The sequence below is a fragment of the Pan paniscus genome, chromosome 3 (assembly GCF_029289425.2).
Source record: "Pan paniscus chromosome 3, NHGRI_mPanPan1-v2.0_pri, whole genome shotgun sequence".
Classification (NCBI taxonomy): Eukaryota; Metazoa; Chordata; class Mammalia; order Primates; family Hominidae; genus Pan; species Pan paniscus.
This window is the reverse complement of record NC_073252.2, coordinates 38,280,228-38,298,909: the sequence shown is the minus strand read 5'-3', so window position 1 is coordinate 38,298,909 and position 18,682 is coordinate 38,280,228. Positions and strand designations below refer to the sequence as shown.

Below are 18,682 nucleotides of genomic sequence, written 5' to 3'. Positions count from 1 at the left end.
GTTTGTGAACAGATTCTAGATTGAAGCTCTGCCTCAAGAAGACAGGACAGAAGGCCACACACCCCATAGGAGAAGCATGCTAGCTCGGGAAGGCACCAGCTCAGGGAAAGCTAATTTCTGCCAAACTCGAGGGAAGCTGGGTAAAACTGTGCAATCCTTCCTACAAATCTATCAGGATATGAGGCCTGCCTCTTTAAACTGCATTTTACAACTTACCACAAAGCAGAGAAGTGCAGGTCCTTTACATTTTTCTGTAAAGCAGATTACCTTCATATATAAAATGAGAATGGGACTGTTAAGTGGAGAGGGTCAAACATGGGCATTAAAAAACCCCTTTATAAAAAGACATTCGATGTGTCTTGTGGATCTAAGTGGAGAAATATGCCAGAAAGGCCTACAAGATGATCCACAATTCAAACATATTTCTCAATGACCTAGTAATTCCTCTTCATGAAGTGCTCCACAAAATTTTGCTCATCTAACGGATGTTCTTCCAGGATCAATCTTTTCCTTCTTTATCACTTGGAGGGGGAAGAGCCTTCACCCAGCAATTTTCAGGCAGGAATCCTATTAGGATCATCTGGGGGCTTGTTAAACCTGCACATCCCAGGCATCAGAAACTCAATAAGCAGCAGGTCAAGAATGGTGACCTCAGGGATGTGTTTTTCACAAGCCCCTCAAGAGATCTTGCAGGTGGTCCCTGTACGGTGCTGTGAGAAACCCCATCCCATCTCAAGAGTGTCCTGCCTTCCTCTATTCAGAGCCCATCTGACTGCATTTTCAGCGAGACCCCTGATATCTCGGCTCTGTTTACCATGTGGCAGCTGCTACAAGAGGCCAGAGGTCTCTTGCAGCAAACACAGGGCCACCCACAAAGCTATTCAGTCTCACGGTGGCTCTGCACAGTTGACTAACAAGTTTCTTTCTTTTGCTCTTTTCTCCAGGGAGTGGTACTGGCAAACCAGCAATCTGACACCGACCCTCTATCTCCTCTGCAGAAGAGAAACCCTACAACCTAATGATCTCTAAGATTCCTTCCTGGATGAAGATCTGGGATACTAACATCTTCTCACATTGTTGCATTTAGCTCTGAGCAGAATCTGAAATGAGACACTGAGGATACAAACACCCTTTGTAACCCTCAGAAGTTTAAGTCACTTGGTTATCAGTTGCCCAGTATCACTCTTCCCACTAGAACGTGTGCTTCCCAGAGTGCAGGGAATCATCCTGAATGGCAGGGTTAGGAGATTAAGGGAGAGTCCTTCTAGGAGCAGATTGTTTTTGGGAAACACTTGAATGAGTCCAGTGGCTGCTCCAGTTGACTCCCACTGGCTCTGTGAGCCCAACTCCATGACCAGTGACATCAAGTGGGTAGTTTAAAATGGGGTGTGGGAGGACTAGTTGCACAATGGAAATCTGCAAACACTGAACACCAAGGGCTTCCTCTGAGGGGTGAGAGGAGCTGGTTATTAAACATTTGCCAGCACCACCGACTGACTTGAAAAAGGCAGGAAGATTCCAGACCTCTGTGAAAGGAAATCATACCCCACTTTATTCTTTCCTTTTATCAACGACATTTAGTTATTTCACTTTGGACTTAAAGGGTATATTCAGAATGACCAAATAAATATGATCCCACGATGTGATCCTGATAAGATCAGAGACAACGGCTCACTCTTCAGAATAATGTGTGTGGCTGGTGGTGCAAGAATTCATTAGGCTCCTCAACTGTGATTGTTCAATTGACCTCCATACAGCAACGTCCCCAACTGGACAGACAGGTGCGTGAGATAACAAGACTGCTGAATGTTACATTCTAGGTCCCTTTCTGTCTTTTGCCATGAAGCTTTTTCATTTCTCACTCAGGACTTCAACTCAAAGATGGAAGAGAACACTGTGGTCCCCGCCAGCACCCCTGCTAGTAATGAGCAGCTCCACCTGCCCCTCAAAGTGCACGATGCTGCTCTGTGTGTCCTGGCCGAGCGAGGCAGCCCACCGCCTGGGAGAGGAGAAGGGGAAGCGCTCCCCTCTGCCCGTTTGTACTTGGTCATCTTCAATACTCTCAGCTGATTCCTTCCTTCTGGAGGTTCTCCTACTTCTCAACTTTTATGGATTCTAAAAAATCCAACTGTTCTCCTACTTCTCATCTTTTGTGGATTCTAAATGTTCTACTTCTCACCTTTTATGGATTCTAAAAAATTGGATTATAGTTTCTTTTCTTCTGGACACCAGGCAGGCTTTATACATTTAGTAGAAGCAAACAATCAATATGACAGCTCTGCTGCTGGACCCGTGACCCACACGTGTAGTCTGGACACACGCTTAGCGTCTCGCAGCAGCACAGGCATGCCAAACATGTCTGGTATCCCTGATGGAGGATCTCTAGAAGCCCATCAAAAAATGGCACTTCTGGTCACCAAAAGATCATCAGACTCTTGCAGGGATTATAAACTGTGCCATCCCCTTACTGACCTATAATATGCAGATTAATAAAACTATAGCAATTGATGTGGGGGAGATTAGATGCATTCTTGCTTCTGCTTTCTGATCTAATGGTGCTCCTGGGTTTCTGGGCCTGTTGAAGTGTTCTTTCGGCTGAAGCCCTCCTATCATGGGAGAGGCTGCACGCCTCACTGGGGAATGCAGCTGATGGCTGGAAAGTGTTCTAGGCTGGGATGCTAGGGAGGGAGCAGATGATGTGAAGCCTGAAGGGGGTCCCTCGGGAGTTTCCCAGTGTCACTGGCAGCCCCCAGTGTGGTCAGGACGACAGTGGGAGCCCCAGACAGAAGACAGGATGCTGGGCAGTCCATGTTATCTACCCAGGATAGAGAGTCAAAGAATAGACATGAAAACAGTGGCAATTGTCTGAGGGCTGGACAAATGGATGCAGATGGGTGGGGCAGGCTCCTGACCCAAGGCTTCAAGAATAATGTGATGAGTACCATCTGCTAAGCTGAGAGCAGTTGCCTCTGGCTGGTGTGATCTACCCCAAAGGAACATGATTCCACCAAAGCAGGGGTGGGGAGAGTTGTGCTGGCATGGAGTGGGCAGAGCCAAGAAACACAGAAGCAACATGGTGCCCTAGAAGGGATGTGGTATGGAGACTGAGGAGACCTGGGTTCCAGAACTCCTTCTGGCACTGAGTAACTCGCAATGTGGGCAGAGAACTCAAGCTCTTGAGGGCTCATTCATCCCCTCTAAGTTGGAAATAACGGCACGTGCCCAATTTCACACAGGATGTGTAAAGATGAAATTTGACAAAGGTTGAGAAAATATTCACAAACTGTAGAACACGACCCAGCCATGAGGCCTATTATTCTTACTCTTTGGAGGAAAACACATTGCCAAAAAAAAAAAACCTGTTTAGACTAAAAGCCAATTTCAGAAAGTATAGCAAGAGGCAGGAAAACAAAAACCCATGGAAACTCAAAATATATCCAACCAACCATTCTGTTCTTCTGGCCAGAATATGAAGGTCACTTTTAAAGGAAAACTGAAATACGGATTTGATTTTGCTTTATACTACACACCTTCACTGGGCCTTGAGGTAGCCATGGTGTAGACTAAACTGAAAGTGTAGACTAAACAACTGACTTGGCCACAGCACAGCCTTGGGTGAGAGAAGTGGGGGAGGTAACAGGTGGAGTCTGGAGGAGCTTCTGTGGGAGGCCTCCCTGGGCGGAGTCAGCCGGGCACGCAGGGCACCTGGGACTCCACTGCCGGGTCTAGGCCAATCCCAGTTTCCCCATTCCAGTGGGGAGAGGAGACTGACCCCGGGGAGTCCCTGGAAAAAGCCTGGAGAGAGACAAAGAGGTGACCCGGGAAATGTATTGCCTCACACGGAGGTCCTCTCAGGCCCTCGGGAAGTATGTGGACAGCATCCAAACCGGAGGCCAGGCGAGGATGGGAAAGAGTGGGGAAGAGAGAGGGGGTCAGCACTGTCAGAGAAGGGGGCAGCAGAGGGAGAGGGTGGGGAGAGGCAGGGATGGAGAGGACTTGAATGCAGCCAGCCCTGCCAGTGGACCGGACTCCCACAGACCTCATGCCAGCTCGAGGAAGGCTGCCTGAGCCCTGCAGGGGAGGCTGTGGTGGGGCTCAGGCACACACAGTGCCTTCGGAGTGCGCAGCCACACCGAGGCCCTTGTGCTGATCTGGTCTCTTCTTTTCCCTCTGCAGAAAAGTGATGACATCTGAGCAACAAGAAGCAGGAGCTGATTGTGCCCGTGGAAGAATGAGGGGATACTGCAGGGGAATGAAGAGAAGAAGGCAACTGAATCCAGGAGGGGAGACACCTTCCCGTTCCTCCTCCCAGCCTTGGAGCAAGTGTGGGGAGCGGGGCCGTCTGCATTCCTCCCTTTCAGCCTCCCACCCTGAACCTATTTCTCACTTTGTTTCACATGATAGGAACATGATGGCATTTCCTGTAACTCACCATGTCAGCAAATGCAGCTATTGCCAATTCACAAAACTGCTTTCCTCAGGTCAGTGGGCCAAATGGGCCCCAGCTCCACCAAGGCATTGCCTTGGCCTGCCACTGCACAGCAACACAGGGCTCCTGGGCTCAGAGGGTCCCAGGGAAACACAGAGTGACAGTGGGTTCAGTTCCTCTCACCTCCCCTCAGTTGACTTTGTGACCATGGTCAACATGTGACCTCAGTTTCTTCATTTCTTAGAGAGGGTGCAGGCCACCTTCCCAGGGCTGTTGTGAGGGCCCATGAGATGGCGGTGCTAGTGCAGTGTCTCATACTCTGAATCTTAAAGATATTCTTTGAGCATCTGCTGTGTCACAGCCACTGTCCTAGAAGCCGAGGGTATAATGGCCAAACAGCCCCAGCCCAGTCCGCAGAGGGCTGTATCCTATAAGGGAAAAAGGCAATAAAAAGCCACTGCTGTATACTAAGGACAGGCGGGGGAGGTGGAGTAAGAAATACAGGTTCTGCTAAGAGCTGAATTACCATTCGACCCTGCAATCCCATTACTGAGTATATACTCAAAACAAAATAAATCATCCTACCAAAAAGACACATGTACTCACACGTTCATCACAGCACTATTCACAATTGCAAAGACATGGAACCAACCCAGGTGCCCAGTAACAGTGAACCGGATAAAGAAAATGTGATATATGGACACCATGCAATACTCTGCAGCCATAGAAAGGGACAAAATCATGTCCTTTGCAGCAACATGGATGCAGCTGCAGGTCATTACCCTAAGCAAACTAATTCAGAAACAGAAACCAAGCATCACATGTTCTCACTTAGAAATGAGAGCTGAACACTGGGTACACATGGACATAAAGATGAGAACAGACACCAGGGACTCCTGGGGGGTGGAGAGGGAGGGAGGAGGGCAAGGGTTGAAAAACTACCTATTGGGTACCATGCTTGGTTCCTGGGTGACAAGTTCAATCACACTCCAATCCTCAGCATCACACAATACACCTTTGTAAGAAACCTGCATACACAATCCTGGAATCTAAAATAAAAGTTGAAAAAAAAGTGCAGCTTCCGAAGTCACACTGATTAGCGGCAAATCGGCTGTGTCACTTTCAGCAAGTTACGTAAACTGTCTGTTTCTATTTTCTCAACTCTAAAGAGAAACAGAACAACATCTACCTGATCATGTTGTAAGGATTAAAGAAAGGAGTTTAAGTCCCTTTGCACAACATTTGGCCCAAGGTGAAGTTAGGCAGCAGCAGTGATGATAATAAGCAGATAACGGTGATGATGAGAAATGTGATACGCACCATGGGGAGAGTGTGGGGTGCTACAGGGGGCTTAGCAAGACACCTCATCCAGTCTTGAGGTGGGAGAGGAGACCACAGTCAGGGAAAGTTTCTCAGAGATGATGTTCAAGCTAAAGAATAACCTTAAGTGGGGCCGGGCGTGGTGGCTCACGCCTGTAATCCCAGCACTTTGGGAGGCCGAGGCGGGCGGATCACGAGGTCAGGCGATTGAGACCATCCTGGCTAACACGGTGAAACCCCGTCTCTACTAAAAATACAAAAAATTAGCCAGGCATGGTGGCGGGCACCTGTAGTCCCAGCTACTTGGGAGACTGAGGCAGGAGAATGCTGTGAACCCAGGAGACGGAGCTTGCAGTGAGCTGAGATCACACCACTGCACTCTAGCCTGGGCGACAGAGTGAGACTCTGTCTCAAAAAAAAAATTTTTTTTTAAAAATAACCTTAAGGGTTATGAAATTAACCTTTAAGGCTAGCTACGTGGCTTGAGAGGAAAGGACTTCATACTGCCTGATGCTGCTCACGCTGCACCCTCTGTCGTGGCCGCAGGAACACTCAGAGAACCGGGCCACCGCAGGGCCCCAAAGCACTACGTGTTCTGTGGAGCCTTCAGCAGCAGCAGCTGCAACCAGAACAGGTATTCTGGAAGCAGGGCCACATGCTCTAAAAGCAGCAGGGCCCATCTCCTACCACATCGAGCCAGCTCACCACCAGTAGAGACAGCAGCTTGGGTGACAGGCGGCAGGCAAACGGGAGTGCATTGCCACCTGGCCCTGTGCATGGCCACTGACAAGTCAGGAGGGCCCTCTGTGCATCATAATCACACCCCAGTTCAACAAGTTCTTCACAGTGGCAACTGCAAATCTATCCAATACAGTTATCCCTTGGCATCCTCGGGGGATAGGTTGCAGGAGTCCCCACAGACACCAAAATCCACGGTGCTCAAGGCCCTTCTATAAGATGGTGCTATGTTTGCATATAACCTACACACATCCTCCCATACACTTTTTTTTTTTTTTTTTTTTTTGAGACAGAGTCTCATTCTGTCACCCAGGCTGGAGCGTAGTGGCATGATCTTGGCTCACTGCAAGCTCCGCCTCCTGGGTTCACGCCATTCTCCTGCCTCGGCCTCCTGAGTAGCTGGGACTATAGGCGCCCGCCACCATGCCTGGCTAATTTTTTTGTATTTTTAGTAGAGACAGGGTTTCACCGTGTCAGCCAGGATGGTCTCGATCTCCTGGCTTCATGATCCACCAGCCTTGGCCTCCCAAAGTGCTGAGATTACAGGCGTGAGCCACTGTGCCCGGCCACATCCTCCCACACACCTTAAATCATCTCTAGATTACCTATAACACCTAATACAATGTAAATTCTACATAGATAGTTACTATATTTTAAAATCTATATTATTGTTTAGTTTTCATTGATTTTTCTTCCCAAATACTTTCCATCTGAGGTTGGTTGAGTCCCCAAATTCAGAACCCATAGATATGGAGGGCTGACTGTATATTGTTCCCATCTTCTTATTTTAAAAACTATTCAAGAGACAAGGTGCCACCCAGTTTCCAAAATAAAATCATTCAAGGCACACACACAAACTGCTTTCTACAATTTTTCTGATGAATTCTGTTTGTGAGCAGTAAAAACGAGGGAGTGGCTCCTGTAATTAAACCAAGCCTCGGTTCTGAACATCTATACGTTTTCCAGGATGTTCCTTCGGTTGACTGTAAAAACCTCCTATCAATATTTGAGTTACTGGACTGAACCACAATTATGACTGCAGCCTTAATGAACACCCTCCCTCCATGCCAAGCAAAGTTAACAAGCTCCCCAGTGAAAATACAGAGATTTTTATATGCTTGAAGATGACATTTGTGATTACCCTAGGGCTTTTTAAATTAAAAGTCTCAGTAGTAAATTTTGATTGCTAAACCTAAAGGCAGGTCAATAAATAACTTGGACAGTCTCTTCAGATTTTTCATGTGAGTGAAACTTCCACTGTCATCTCTAATCGATGGCACAGACTTACCAAGGTCAATAAGAATCGCATGCTGCTGGGAAGTCAGCTGCTTTAAGAGTTCTTTGTATGGCACATCCTTTGGCTGCTGTTTGCTGGGAAACTGGTGTTTAAGGTGGAATTGCTCAGCTAGAAATTTCCAGATTTCACCTCGGTGATGACGTGGCACACCTTTAAAAGGGGGAGAAGACATGGAAATAATTTATGCACAGAATACAACTTAATAATAAAAATGAATTGTGTTTCATGTTCCATTTATCCAAATTCTGGTTCCTTTTTTTTTTTTTTTTTTTTTTGAGACAGAGTCTGGCTTTGCCACCCGAGCTGCGGTGCAGACGCACAATCACATCTCACAGCAGCCTCAACCTTGTGGGCTCCAATGATCCTCCCACCTCGGCCTCCCAAGTAGCTGAAATTATAGGTGCCCACCACCATGCCTGGCTAATGTTTTTTTTATTTTTGTAGAGACAGGGTCTCACTATGCTGTCCAGGCTTGTCTCAAACTCCTGGGCTCAAGCGATACTCCTGCCTCAGCCTCCAAAGTCCTGGGATTACAGGGATGAGCCATCATGCCTGGCCACTGGTTCCATGATTAATTAACAGCATAAGAACAGAAGGGAGGCAACTAAAACCTTGCCCTATTTGCTTCTTCCCCTACTTCCACCCCCTATTCTCCCCTCACTTCCCTGGCCCCTTCCCCCCTTCTTCTCACTTCTCAAATGTGTTATCATGTTCTGACCCTGTCAGACTCTGCAAGGAATAAAGAATACGACTTGAGCTCCAACCTGGTGCCAATTAACGACATTCTAGGGAAATAAAGCCAAGTATGAAAAATTGTCATGTAAGATGTGATCTCAGAAAGCAGAGAGAATCAAAAGGAAGTAGAGCTCAGATGAAAGAGAAGCTGGCTCATTTCTTTTTATTATTATTATTATTATTATTATAATACTTTAAATTTTAGGGTACATGTGCACAACGTGCAGGTTTGTTACATATGTATACATGTGCCATGTTGGTGTGCTGCACCCATTAACTCGTCATTTAACATTAGGTATATCTCCTAATGCTATCCCTCCCCGCTCCCTCCACCCCACGATAGGCCCCGGTGTTTGATGTTCCCCTTCCTGTGTCCAAGTGTTCTCATTGTTCAATTCCCAACTATGAGTGAGAACATGCGGTGTTTGGTTTTCTGTCCTTGCGACAGTTTGCTCATTTCTAACTGAGCAATCAAGGTTCCACAGAATCCTTCATTTGAGCCAAGCCTTAAGGATGAGGGAAAAGGAAGAGAAAAGTACAAGAGAGAGGGAACCGAGAGTGATTCAGTTTGCCTCAGGCACAAGGGTGCATGTGGAAGAGAGCAGCTGGCAAGAAGGCTGGAAGGGTTATTGTGAGAGGCAAAATTGACGGCAAGAAACCTGCCCCATGTTTGGTAGCTCCAGGGAACCATGCAGGTTTCTGAGCTGAGGTGGAGTAAGCTAATCATAGCTGAGATTCTGGAATTCTGATGAGGCTTCTTTCTGCAAGATAAGCTGCAAGAAGAGCCCAGAGGCTGGGTAGGAACTGACTGCACAGACATTGCCATGTGAGCATCCAACAAAGCTCTAAAAACAGAAAATGTCCAAGAGCCTCTACCTAATGCTTTGCATGTGATTAATTTGAATACTCACAGTGATTAAAAATGTCTAAAACTTAAGAAAATTCTCTTAAAGTCAAGGATGTTATTTAGGGCAAACCTAATTTTAAAAGGTGACAGTTTTGAACCAAAATTCTTTAGTTCATTACTCAGCTATTACAAGGCCAAAAAGGTGGAAAGGGGGAGAGCAAGAAGACTGAAGAATAAGATGCCAAGTCTTTCTTGTCTTTTGGGAGAAAGGAAGCCTCCAAGTTAGGCATTGATCTTTCTTTCCATCCGGGAAAAAAAGTGGCTGCTTTGTACCCTGCCCTGCCACTCAGACAGCCTGCCCAGGAGGATGGTTTCTCTGGTTTCTGTCTCTGGCCACCTTTGGGAAAAGTTTCTGCTCTGGCAAGGTAGCAGCAGCAGATAGCACTGACTGCGAGGCCACTATGCACCATCGCCATTCCATGCACGTTATGTGTATTGGCCCATACCATACTCATAACCCTCTAAGGGAAACATGATTATCCTCATGGTAAAGAAAAGAGAGGCAGTGAGAACAGGTCCCTTGCCCTAGGTCATTAGGCCAGTGAGTGACAGCCCAGGGATGCTGACTGCCATTTTCTCTTGGTGTCCTCCATGTCAGAAATGTCAAACAAGGCTGCTACTCAAATAGGGACTAGAGAAAAAATATTTTGTGTTCCTATCTTGCAATTAATGATAAAATAACCATCTGTGGATTTGAACCAAATAGTAATCATTTTATTAACAGATTCAAAAGTCTCACTGGGCCACCTCTTGGAAATACTTACTGTGTAGTAAGTACTTTCTTCTTTCCCTTTCACGTATCATTTTTTTTAAGTTGGCTTGTAGAAGAAATACAGGGCCCCTGTAAACCATGACCACATCCTATACCTTCTGTAATTTTATCTCAGCATTAATATAATGACCCTGTAGAGTGAGTTGAATGGTGTCCCCTCAAAAGAGATGTGTTCACTTCCTAATCCCTGGAGCTTGTGAATGTTACCTTCTTTGCAGATATAATTAAGTAAGGACTTTGGGAGGAGGAGAGCATCCTGGATTATCCAGATGGGCCCTATATCCAGTGACAAGCATTCTTATAATAGACATACAGAGGAGGAGATGAGAAGGGGAATCAATGTGACCAAGGAGGCAGAGGCTGGAGTGCCGTGACCACAAGTCTAGGAAGCTGACAGACACCAGAAGCTGGAAGAGGCCAAGTACAGACAAGCTGACGGCATGGTTTTGGAGCTATGGCCTCCAGAACACTGAGAGAAGAATTTCTGTTGTTTTAGTCACTATTTTTGTAGTAACTTGTTATGGTAGCAACAGGAAGCAAATATACCCTGATCTCTGCTTTCTACTATTATTCTATTTCTTGTCTCCCTCTGCTATTCCAGCTCATAGATATATCCTGGGTACATACACACACACGCACACCCTCCCCGCAAATACTTCAAACGCTGATGAGAAGTAAATGTGGGCTAGAAAACAGTCAGCATGATAAGTGATTTATAGTGGGGCTTTTTTTCACAAAATACTTTTTCTCAAACTGGGAAATTTTCCCAAGTTATGAAATGTCCAATTTCCTATTACTAAATCATTCCCATTGTCTTATCAGACCTTTATTTTTTGAAAGAAAAGAATATTGGCTGTGTCACTGGACAGTACCAGATATTGTGGTATTCAGGAGTAAGCTTAGATTCTGTGATTTAAAGCACAGGATCATGCAGGTTGGACCCAATGTTTTTGCTAAGAATGGCCTGGAATGCCCTTCCCCACCATGGTGCTGTCTTCACTCCTAACCCAAGAGAAACCTGGCAGTGGAGCCCACCTACGGCTTGCAGGCAGGGTCTGGGAGGGCAGGAGGCCATTCCTCCATCCCCCATGTAAATAGCTTCTTACTCACTTAAAAAATAATATACACTCACTGTTTAAAAGTGGTGCAAAAAAACCTCTGAAATGCAAGAGGTATAAAGAAGAAAGTGAAAAACCACCCATAACTAGAATGAGCATATATTTACCATCCAAAGCAGGAAGCTTTTGACAGTGAAGAGGAGGAAGGCTATTAATAATTTTGCCAGGACAGGAGTCATAAACCAGGGCTATGCCAGGTTGGGCCCTATGGTCATCCTGTCTATAACCTGGACATCTGCATCGTGGGTGTTTTTCCATGTATACGCACATGGAAATATCAACAGTACAGGAGACCATGCTGTACTCTTTTCATTTAACAACTTAGACATCTTTTACATCAGTAAATACAGATCTACTTATGGTGTCGTTTTCAAGGAATATGACATGGGATAGTCACATGTTGGGTTTTTTGTTTTGTTTTGACTATTAAACAATGTCACAATAAGCATTCTTCTTACTGCAGTACATTTTTGGCTGATGAGTTTCTAGAGTAAGTTTTTATAAATGGCATTGCCGGGTCAAAGGCAAGCAGAGTTTGCATCTGGCCCTTACTGTCAGCAGCCCAGGCAGCCACTCTGCAATCCCATTCCTAAAAAAGACATTCCAGCTTATAAGGTTCTATCTAGATATCTTTAGAGAAATCATTTTGATGTGTACTAAACTGAATTATCTATAATGTCATAGGATTATGTTATCTTCTCCTAAATTGATACCCTAATCCTGGCCCCTCATCTAATTTTAACTGGGAAAATTTTATAAATTCCTTTATTTCCATCACTTCAGGGTCTTTTATGTCACTATGAGGAAGGGCCTCTTAATCCACACAACTGTCCTCTCTTACAAGGTCTCTGAGGTGAGTTGGCCTCAACTTCAAAGGTCAAAGATATGATTCAAATTTAGGCTCAAATTTTTAGATTCACATTTTTATTCTGAACCACAAAATAGACCGCCGTCATTTGTTTGGAGTTGTTAAATCTTAATGTGTTAAAACCACCTGACTGACAAAGCCCCCTTTATGGTTAGAGCTTCTGCAGTAAAAAGTGATGTGGGAAAGTCAGGCAACACATAAGGAAATTCCAGGTCAGCCTTAGCTCACTCCAGTGTACAGAATGCTCAATCATCTGTGCCCAACTTTCACTACCCAGGGTCCAGATTCCTAGAGTATTTCTATTAGCCCCCACAAAATACGCCCAGTGAAAAACAAATATCCAGGTGCCAGGCTTCTAAGAAGCTCAAATATTTGGAATAGCTGTCACAGACCCATGCAATTTGCCTTTCGCAGAAGCAAAGACACCTGAAGGTGATCATCTAGGCAACTGTGAATGGGGGAAGAACAGACTCATTCTTTTCTCTGCTTTCTCCCTTTTCAAAACAGCAATTTGGGGTCATTTGGTGTAAAGGTAAACCTCAAGAAAAAGTACAGGTGCAAGGAATATTAGAACTGGAAGACAGCTCCAAGATCCTCTGCTCAGTGCAAGTCTCTCCTTCTATCAGTAAGGGGGCAAGAGCCCAGAAAGAGGGTACCTGCCAAAGTCACACTGAAAGCTGGTGTCCATCCAGAACTTCGGTCTTCACCACTGCATACGTGTTCTGAGATAAGCACCTGGAGATCCTGTTCAACAGGAGGCAGTGCAGTACGGTGGTGTGAACCCAGCTCTGTGGCCCTAAGCCACTATTCAACTGCTCTAAGCCCAAGTTTCCTTATCCATAGAAAGGGAAAATGCGTAATGAACAATAACTTCCCATGATTACTAAAATTGATGTCAAAATTCAGAAAAGGTTAAAAATGCCTAAAAAACTATAGAAAAAACACTGCTTTGTTCCATTTATGCTCCTAGAGATGAAAAATGCACATGCAGGCCGGGTGCAGTGGCTCACATCTGTAATCCCAGCACTTTGGGAGGCCGAGGCAGGCAGATCACCTGAGGTCCAGAGTTCGAGACCAGCCTTGCCAACACAGTGAAAACCCGTCTCTAGTAAAAACACAAAAAATTGGCCGGGCACGGTGGCTCACACCTGTAATCCCAGCACTTTGGGAGGCCAAGGTGGGTGGATCATGAGGTCAGGAGATCGAGACCATCCTGGCTAACATAGTGAAACCCCATCTCTACTAAAAATACAAAAAAAATTTACCCGGGCATGGTGGCGGGCACCTGTCGTCCCAGCTACTCAGGAGGCTGAGGCAGGAGAATGGCGTGAACCCGGGAGGCAGAGCTTGCAGTGAGCTGAGATCACGCCACTGCATTCCAGCCTGGGCGACAGAGCAAGACTCTGTCTTAAAAAAAAAAAAAAAAACCCACAAAAAATTAGCCAGGCATGGTGCCGGGCGCCTGTAATCCCAGCTAGTCAGGAGGCTGAGGCAGGAGAATAGCTTAAACCTGGGAGGCAGGGGTTGCAGGGAGCTGAGATCGCGCCATTGCACTCCAGCCTGGGCAACAAGAGTGAAACTACATCTCAAAAAACAAAAAAGAAAAAGTGCATATACAACGTTTTCCCACTGTACAACTGATAAACTCAGGAAAAACCCATTCTATACATACTTGAAACCCTTATTCAGAACACCTGGTTATTCATGATGAGCTCAACCAGAACTCAGTAGCATAGAATCAGATTAGACTCAGGCTTTTACTCTTGCCAGAAGACATTAACATATATTTTTAAAGAAATCATTGTTTGACTAGAACACTAATAATGACTGAAGGTAAGCTTAAAAATAGCGGTTCTCAAACTATCTGTGAAGCATCAATTTTTTTTCTTTTTTAAAATTTTCCAGTCTACTACAGGCTGATATTTTTATATGATACAGTAAAAATAAATTAGTAGAAAAACAAAATTTAAAAAAAAACAGATGGACAAAATATAAGTCCACATTTTTAATTAGGATCACTGTGTCACATTGCTGGAAACATTTCCAAAAGCTTAGTTTCAAGTTCTGTACTTATCTCTTCTTGGACCAGTAACAGTTTGGGCTGGCAGATCTCACTGAAAAAACAGTGAATCCTGCCCGCTCTCTAAGGCCTTACAGTATAGCAGATATATGCTGTGTGCTCCTCACAACATCCACTGTCAGCACCCACATCTTACACTTGTAGAAACTGGAGCTCAGAGAGGGTGAGGCATTTGTCTAAGATCACACTGCAAAGTAAGTGGCAGGGCTGAGATTTAAGCCCAAGACCACCTGTCTGAAGTCTGTGCTCCCCACACTATGTTGTCTCCCTAGAGTACCCAGAGACAAGCCATACAATTAGTTTCTAGTTTATAATTTAATTTAAAGTATATCATCAAATCATTATCTAGTTTATAGGCAACGAAACCCTTGGGTTTTTCTGTCTTCTTCCTATTTCCCGGCCTTCTGGGAATTTTAATTAAGAGGAATCATGAAAGGTGGTGAAACTCATGTCTATTAAGTAAGGTATATGGAAATAGATTAAGATGTGATGAAAAGAAGGGAGATGGCCACTAAAATTAGACTTGACTTTTTTTTAATTCCACACTTCTCCCCAATCACCAATGAGGGGTGAGGTTGACTAGATGCTTCCCAATGAAGCTTACCTTGCCCAACAGCCGAGTGCATTTTTTCCATGTCAAACTTAATTTTTGATCTTCCTGGAGTGCTAAGCATCTTTTCCCACACTGTAGTTACTTCTTTAAGACAGGGAGTAATTTCTTCATAATCGAGCTTCAGGCGCTTGTTCAGCAAATCATTTTCAGAGGCTGGAATAGACCATTCCAGAGCGCATTAGTAAAGGCTACAGCTATGGAATTTCCATTACACAACATGGCTGCCTACTTGTTATCCCGCTGAGACGTCAAGCAGTTACAACTGGCTTAACGCGTCTAAATATAAGTCACTGTCCATGCCTCTACCCATTTTCCTCGTTTTGGAAAATGCTAAAAACCTAGGAGGTATGTGATTTCTCTTACCCCTTCACCCCCAACATACTCTGTTGGCTCTACTGCTAAGACATAATCCACATCTGCCCAATTCTTTCCATCTTACCCCCATCAAACTATGAGCCTCCCCAGGACAGGAGCTATGTGTTGTTAATAAAATTCCCAATGACTAGCATGGTTACAACTTGATGCAATTTTTTTCATCTAAACTAGGAGAGGCACTCCAAAGATCGTTTTCTTATTTTGAGCCAAACCTCCATTTGGTAGCTTCTACCATGGGTCCCATTTCTGCTTCTTGGAGTTAAACTGAATAAATCTACCCCTTTCAAATGACATCTCTCAAACATATGAAGAGAGCTACTGTTTCCCACCAAACTTACTCAACCTAAAGCTGCATGAAGAATTATAACTAAATTATCAAGCCCAGGGGGGAGTAATATCAATAAAGGGAAATGTTAAATTGACAATTTACATTGATTCCTGGACCCAACCTCTTATTTCATGGCCACAGAAACTGAAGTTCAGGAGGATTAGGTGATTTGGTGCTGGTTATTTACTAGCTAGAGGGAAGCCAAGTGACTCTAAGCCCAGTGCTGCCTTCCTCTCAGCTTTTATGGTTTTCCATCCACCATCTTTAATCTTTTCCCTCGTACTCTGATGAATACATTTTTTAAAATGTCAACCCTAGATTTTTTAGCTAAGAGGCTGGGAGGCTCAGCAATTAAATGACCCCCACACTTGCAGAGATTTTAGAACTGCAATGAATATTTGATTTTTAAACCATCATGTATTATTTAACCAAGAAAAATGTTTTTAAAAAAAAATTTTTTAAATGTCAACCCTAGATTTTTTTTTTTTTTTTTTTTTTTTTGGCTGTGATTTGGGCTATGAGAAAACACAATAAATGTCACTAGAGTTGAGCTAATCCTTGCAGCAAATCAGGTATGGGGCTAGCCTTCCTGCACTGCAACTGGCGGCAGCACTGGACTCTGGATGCCAACGTACGTTCCTCTGGCAGTAAGGCTGCTACAAGCACGTCTGGCCACCCTAACAGAGCCCAGCAGGCAACATGAGCATCCTGCTCTGTAGTCGACACAACTTCACACAGCCAGAAAGAACTGGCCAGAAGATTCAGCTGAAAAGGCTCAATCCACAAACATCCTGCTGTTTCACTATCCTAACAACACTGCTGCCTAAAATCAGTGGCTTCCAAAATGCCTTATCAACCAAGGCAGATGATGCAGAACTACAACAAACACCCAGGCTCCAGGGCAAGTACTTCAGATACAGGAACCAGCTGTTCACAATATTAAATAAGACCCCCACACACCCATGCGGTTTGTAAGCTTGTAGAGATAGGGGAAGAGGACTGACTGAGATCAAATGTAAATTTGCAACCAAGTTCTCTAAAATATTTATTATGATTTAACAGAAATGTCTGAGCCAACTTGGACTTTGTGATAACGTTCAGGTCTGATTTGTGCCTACTCTGGTGGGTGGGCTATGGCTGCTCCATCCCCAATTCTGCTCTGTTAACAATGGCTTTCCCAGACAAAACTGTCTTGCCAGCTGCCACCATCTCTTGAAAGCTCAGAATGGAAAGCTAATAGGCTGGGAGGCTCAGCAATTAAATGACCCCCACACTTGCAGAGATTTTAGAAGAATTGCACTGAATATTTGATTTTTAAACCATCATGTATTATTTACCTAAGAAAAATGTTTTTTAAATAAAAAACATCAACTGTAATTCAAAATTTAATGTTATCACATCATTTTAATCTTAGTAAAGCATAAAATGCTGAGTTACATGGATTAGCTCAACTGGCAATAACATGTCAACACCAAGCCACGGCTGTATTGAATCACATGTTGTGATCTTACATTAGGCTGCTCACATCTTCATTTAAAAATACAGAAAAATTGGCTGGACACAGTGGCTCATGCCTGTAATCCCAGAACTTTGGGAGGCCAAGGTGGGAGGATTACCTGAGGTCAGGAGTTCGAGATCATTCTGGCCAACATGGTGAAACCCCATCTCTACTACTACTACTACTACTACTACTACTAAAAATTAGCCGGGTGTGGTGGTGGGCGCCTGTAATCCCAGCTACTCTGGAGGCTAAGGCAGGAGAATCGCTTGAACCCAGGAGGCGGAGGTTGCAGTGAGCCGAGATTGTGCCACTGCACTGTAGCCTAAGCAACAAGAGCAAAACTCTGTCTCAAAAAAAAAAAAAAAAGGGGGGGGGGGGAATGGCCTTGCAGAGGAGGACGGTGGAGGACTGGTGTCTTCAAAGAGAGGCAACGCTTTTTGTTCTAACACCAGTGAAAATTAGCTACCTAATTTTGGAGAAATCACAACTTCAGCTTCCAAGTGCCTACAATGGAGTGAGGTAGACTGAGATGACATAGTATGGTTCTTTCCAGAATGCGATGCTTCCAGAATAGTAAAAAATATTTGATTCATCTATTCAAGTCAGGAAACAGGCTTAACCATAAGAACTTCCTCATACACATCCTTCTAAATTCTTTCCCAAAGAGTATGCAAGTCAGCTTGAACCCCTGATCAATTTCAAGAGCCATCTCAGATGCAATTTAACCTTCCTTCAAGAAGGGAGAAAAAAAGAAACTCAAGATAGAATGCCTATCTCTCTAAGTACATAGTACAGCAGGTCCTCAAATAATGTCTTTATGCTCAATGTCGCTTTCTTATAATGTTGACAAGAAAAAAATGGATTCTTAGCCCGGGGCCATTATCTGTGTGGAGTTTGTGTTCTCTTCATGTCTGTGTGGGTTTTCTCCAAGTGCTCCAGTTTCCTCCCACATCTCAAAGATGTGCACATTAGGTTAATCAGTATGTCTACATGGTCCCAGTCTGAGTGTGTGTGTGAGTCACCCCAAGATGGAATGGCATTCAGTCCAGGGCTGGTTCCTGCCTTGCATCCCAAGCTGTAGGGATAGGTTCTGGCCCCCTGAGACCCTGAAGTGGAATAAGTGGAAAAATAATTACCTCTTTCTTTTTTTTTTTTTTTTTAAGATGGAGTCTCACTGTGTTGCCCAGGCTGGAGTGCAGTGGCACCATCTTGGCTCACTGCAACCTTCGTCTCCTGGGTTCAAGCGATTCTCCTGCTTCACTCTTCCAAGTAGCTGGGATTACAGGTGTGCACCACGACACCTGGCTAATTTTTTTTTGTAATTGTAGTAAAGATGGGGTTTCACCACATTGGCCAGGCTGGTCTCGAACCCCTGACCTCAGGTGATCTCCCTGTCTCAGCCTCCCAAAGTGCTGGGATTACAGGAGTGAGCCACTGTGCCAAGCCAATAATTATCATATTTGTATTAATCTTGCTTAAATGTTTGCATATCTCACATTTACATCAATATTTAATATTAGAAGTGTCTTGGGTCTTTATTTAGAAGTTTGGTGATGTTTTTGTGCCCAGAAATATGCCATAGGAACTTAACTCTTGTTTTT

At 44.6% G+C, this 18,682-nt stretch overlaps 1 protein-coding gene across 8 annotated transcripts in view; it reads right to left on the bottom strand.

Moving 5' to 3' along the window:
- TBC1D1 (TBC1 domain family member 1) overlaps positions 1-18,682 on the bottom strand; it is a 248,435-nt gene that overhangs the window by 26,958 nt on the left and 202,795 nt on the right. For all 8 annotated transcript variants that reach the window (XM_008957560.7, XM_003832157.7, XM_008957562.6 and 5 more), the window contains 2 exons: positions 14,869-15,030; positions 7,776-7,934 (listed from right to left, as the gene is read on the bottom strand). In XM_008957560.7, coding sequence (XP_008955808.1) covers positions 7,776-7,934; positions 14,869-15,030 — 321 coding nt within the window. The remainder of the gene's footprint in view (positions 1-7,775; positions 7,935-14,868; positions 15,031-18,682) is intronic.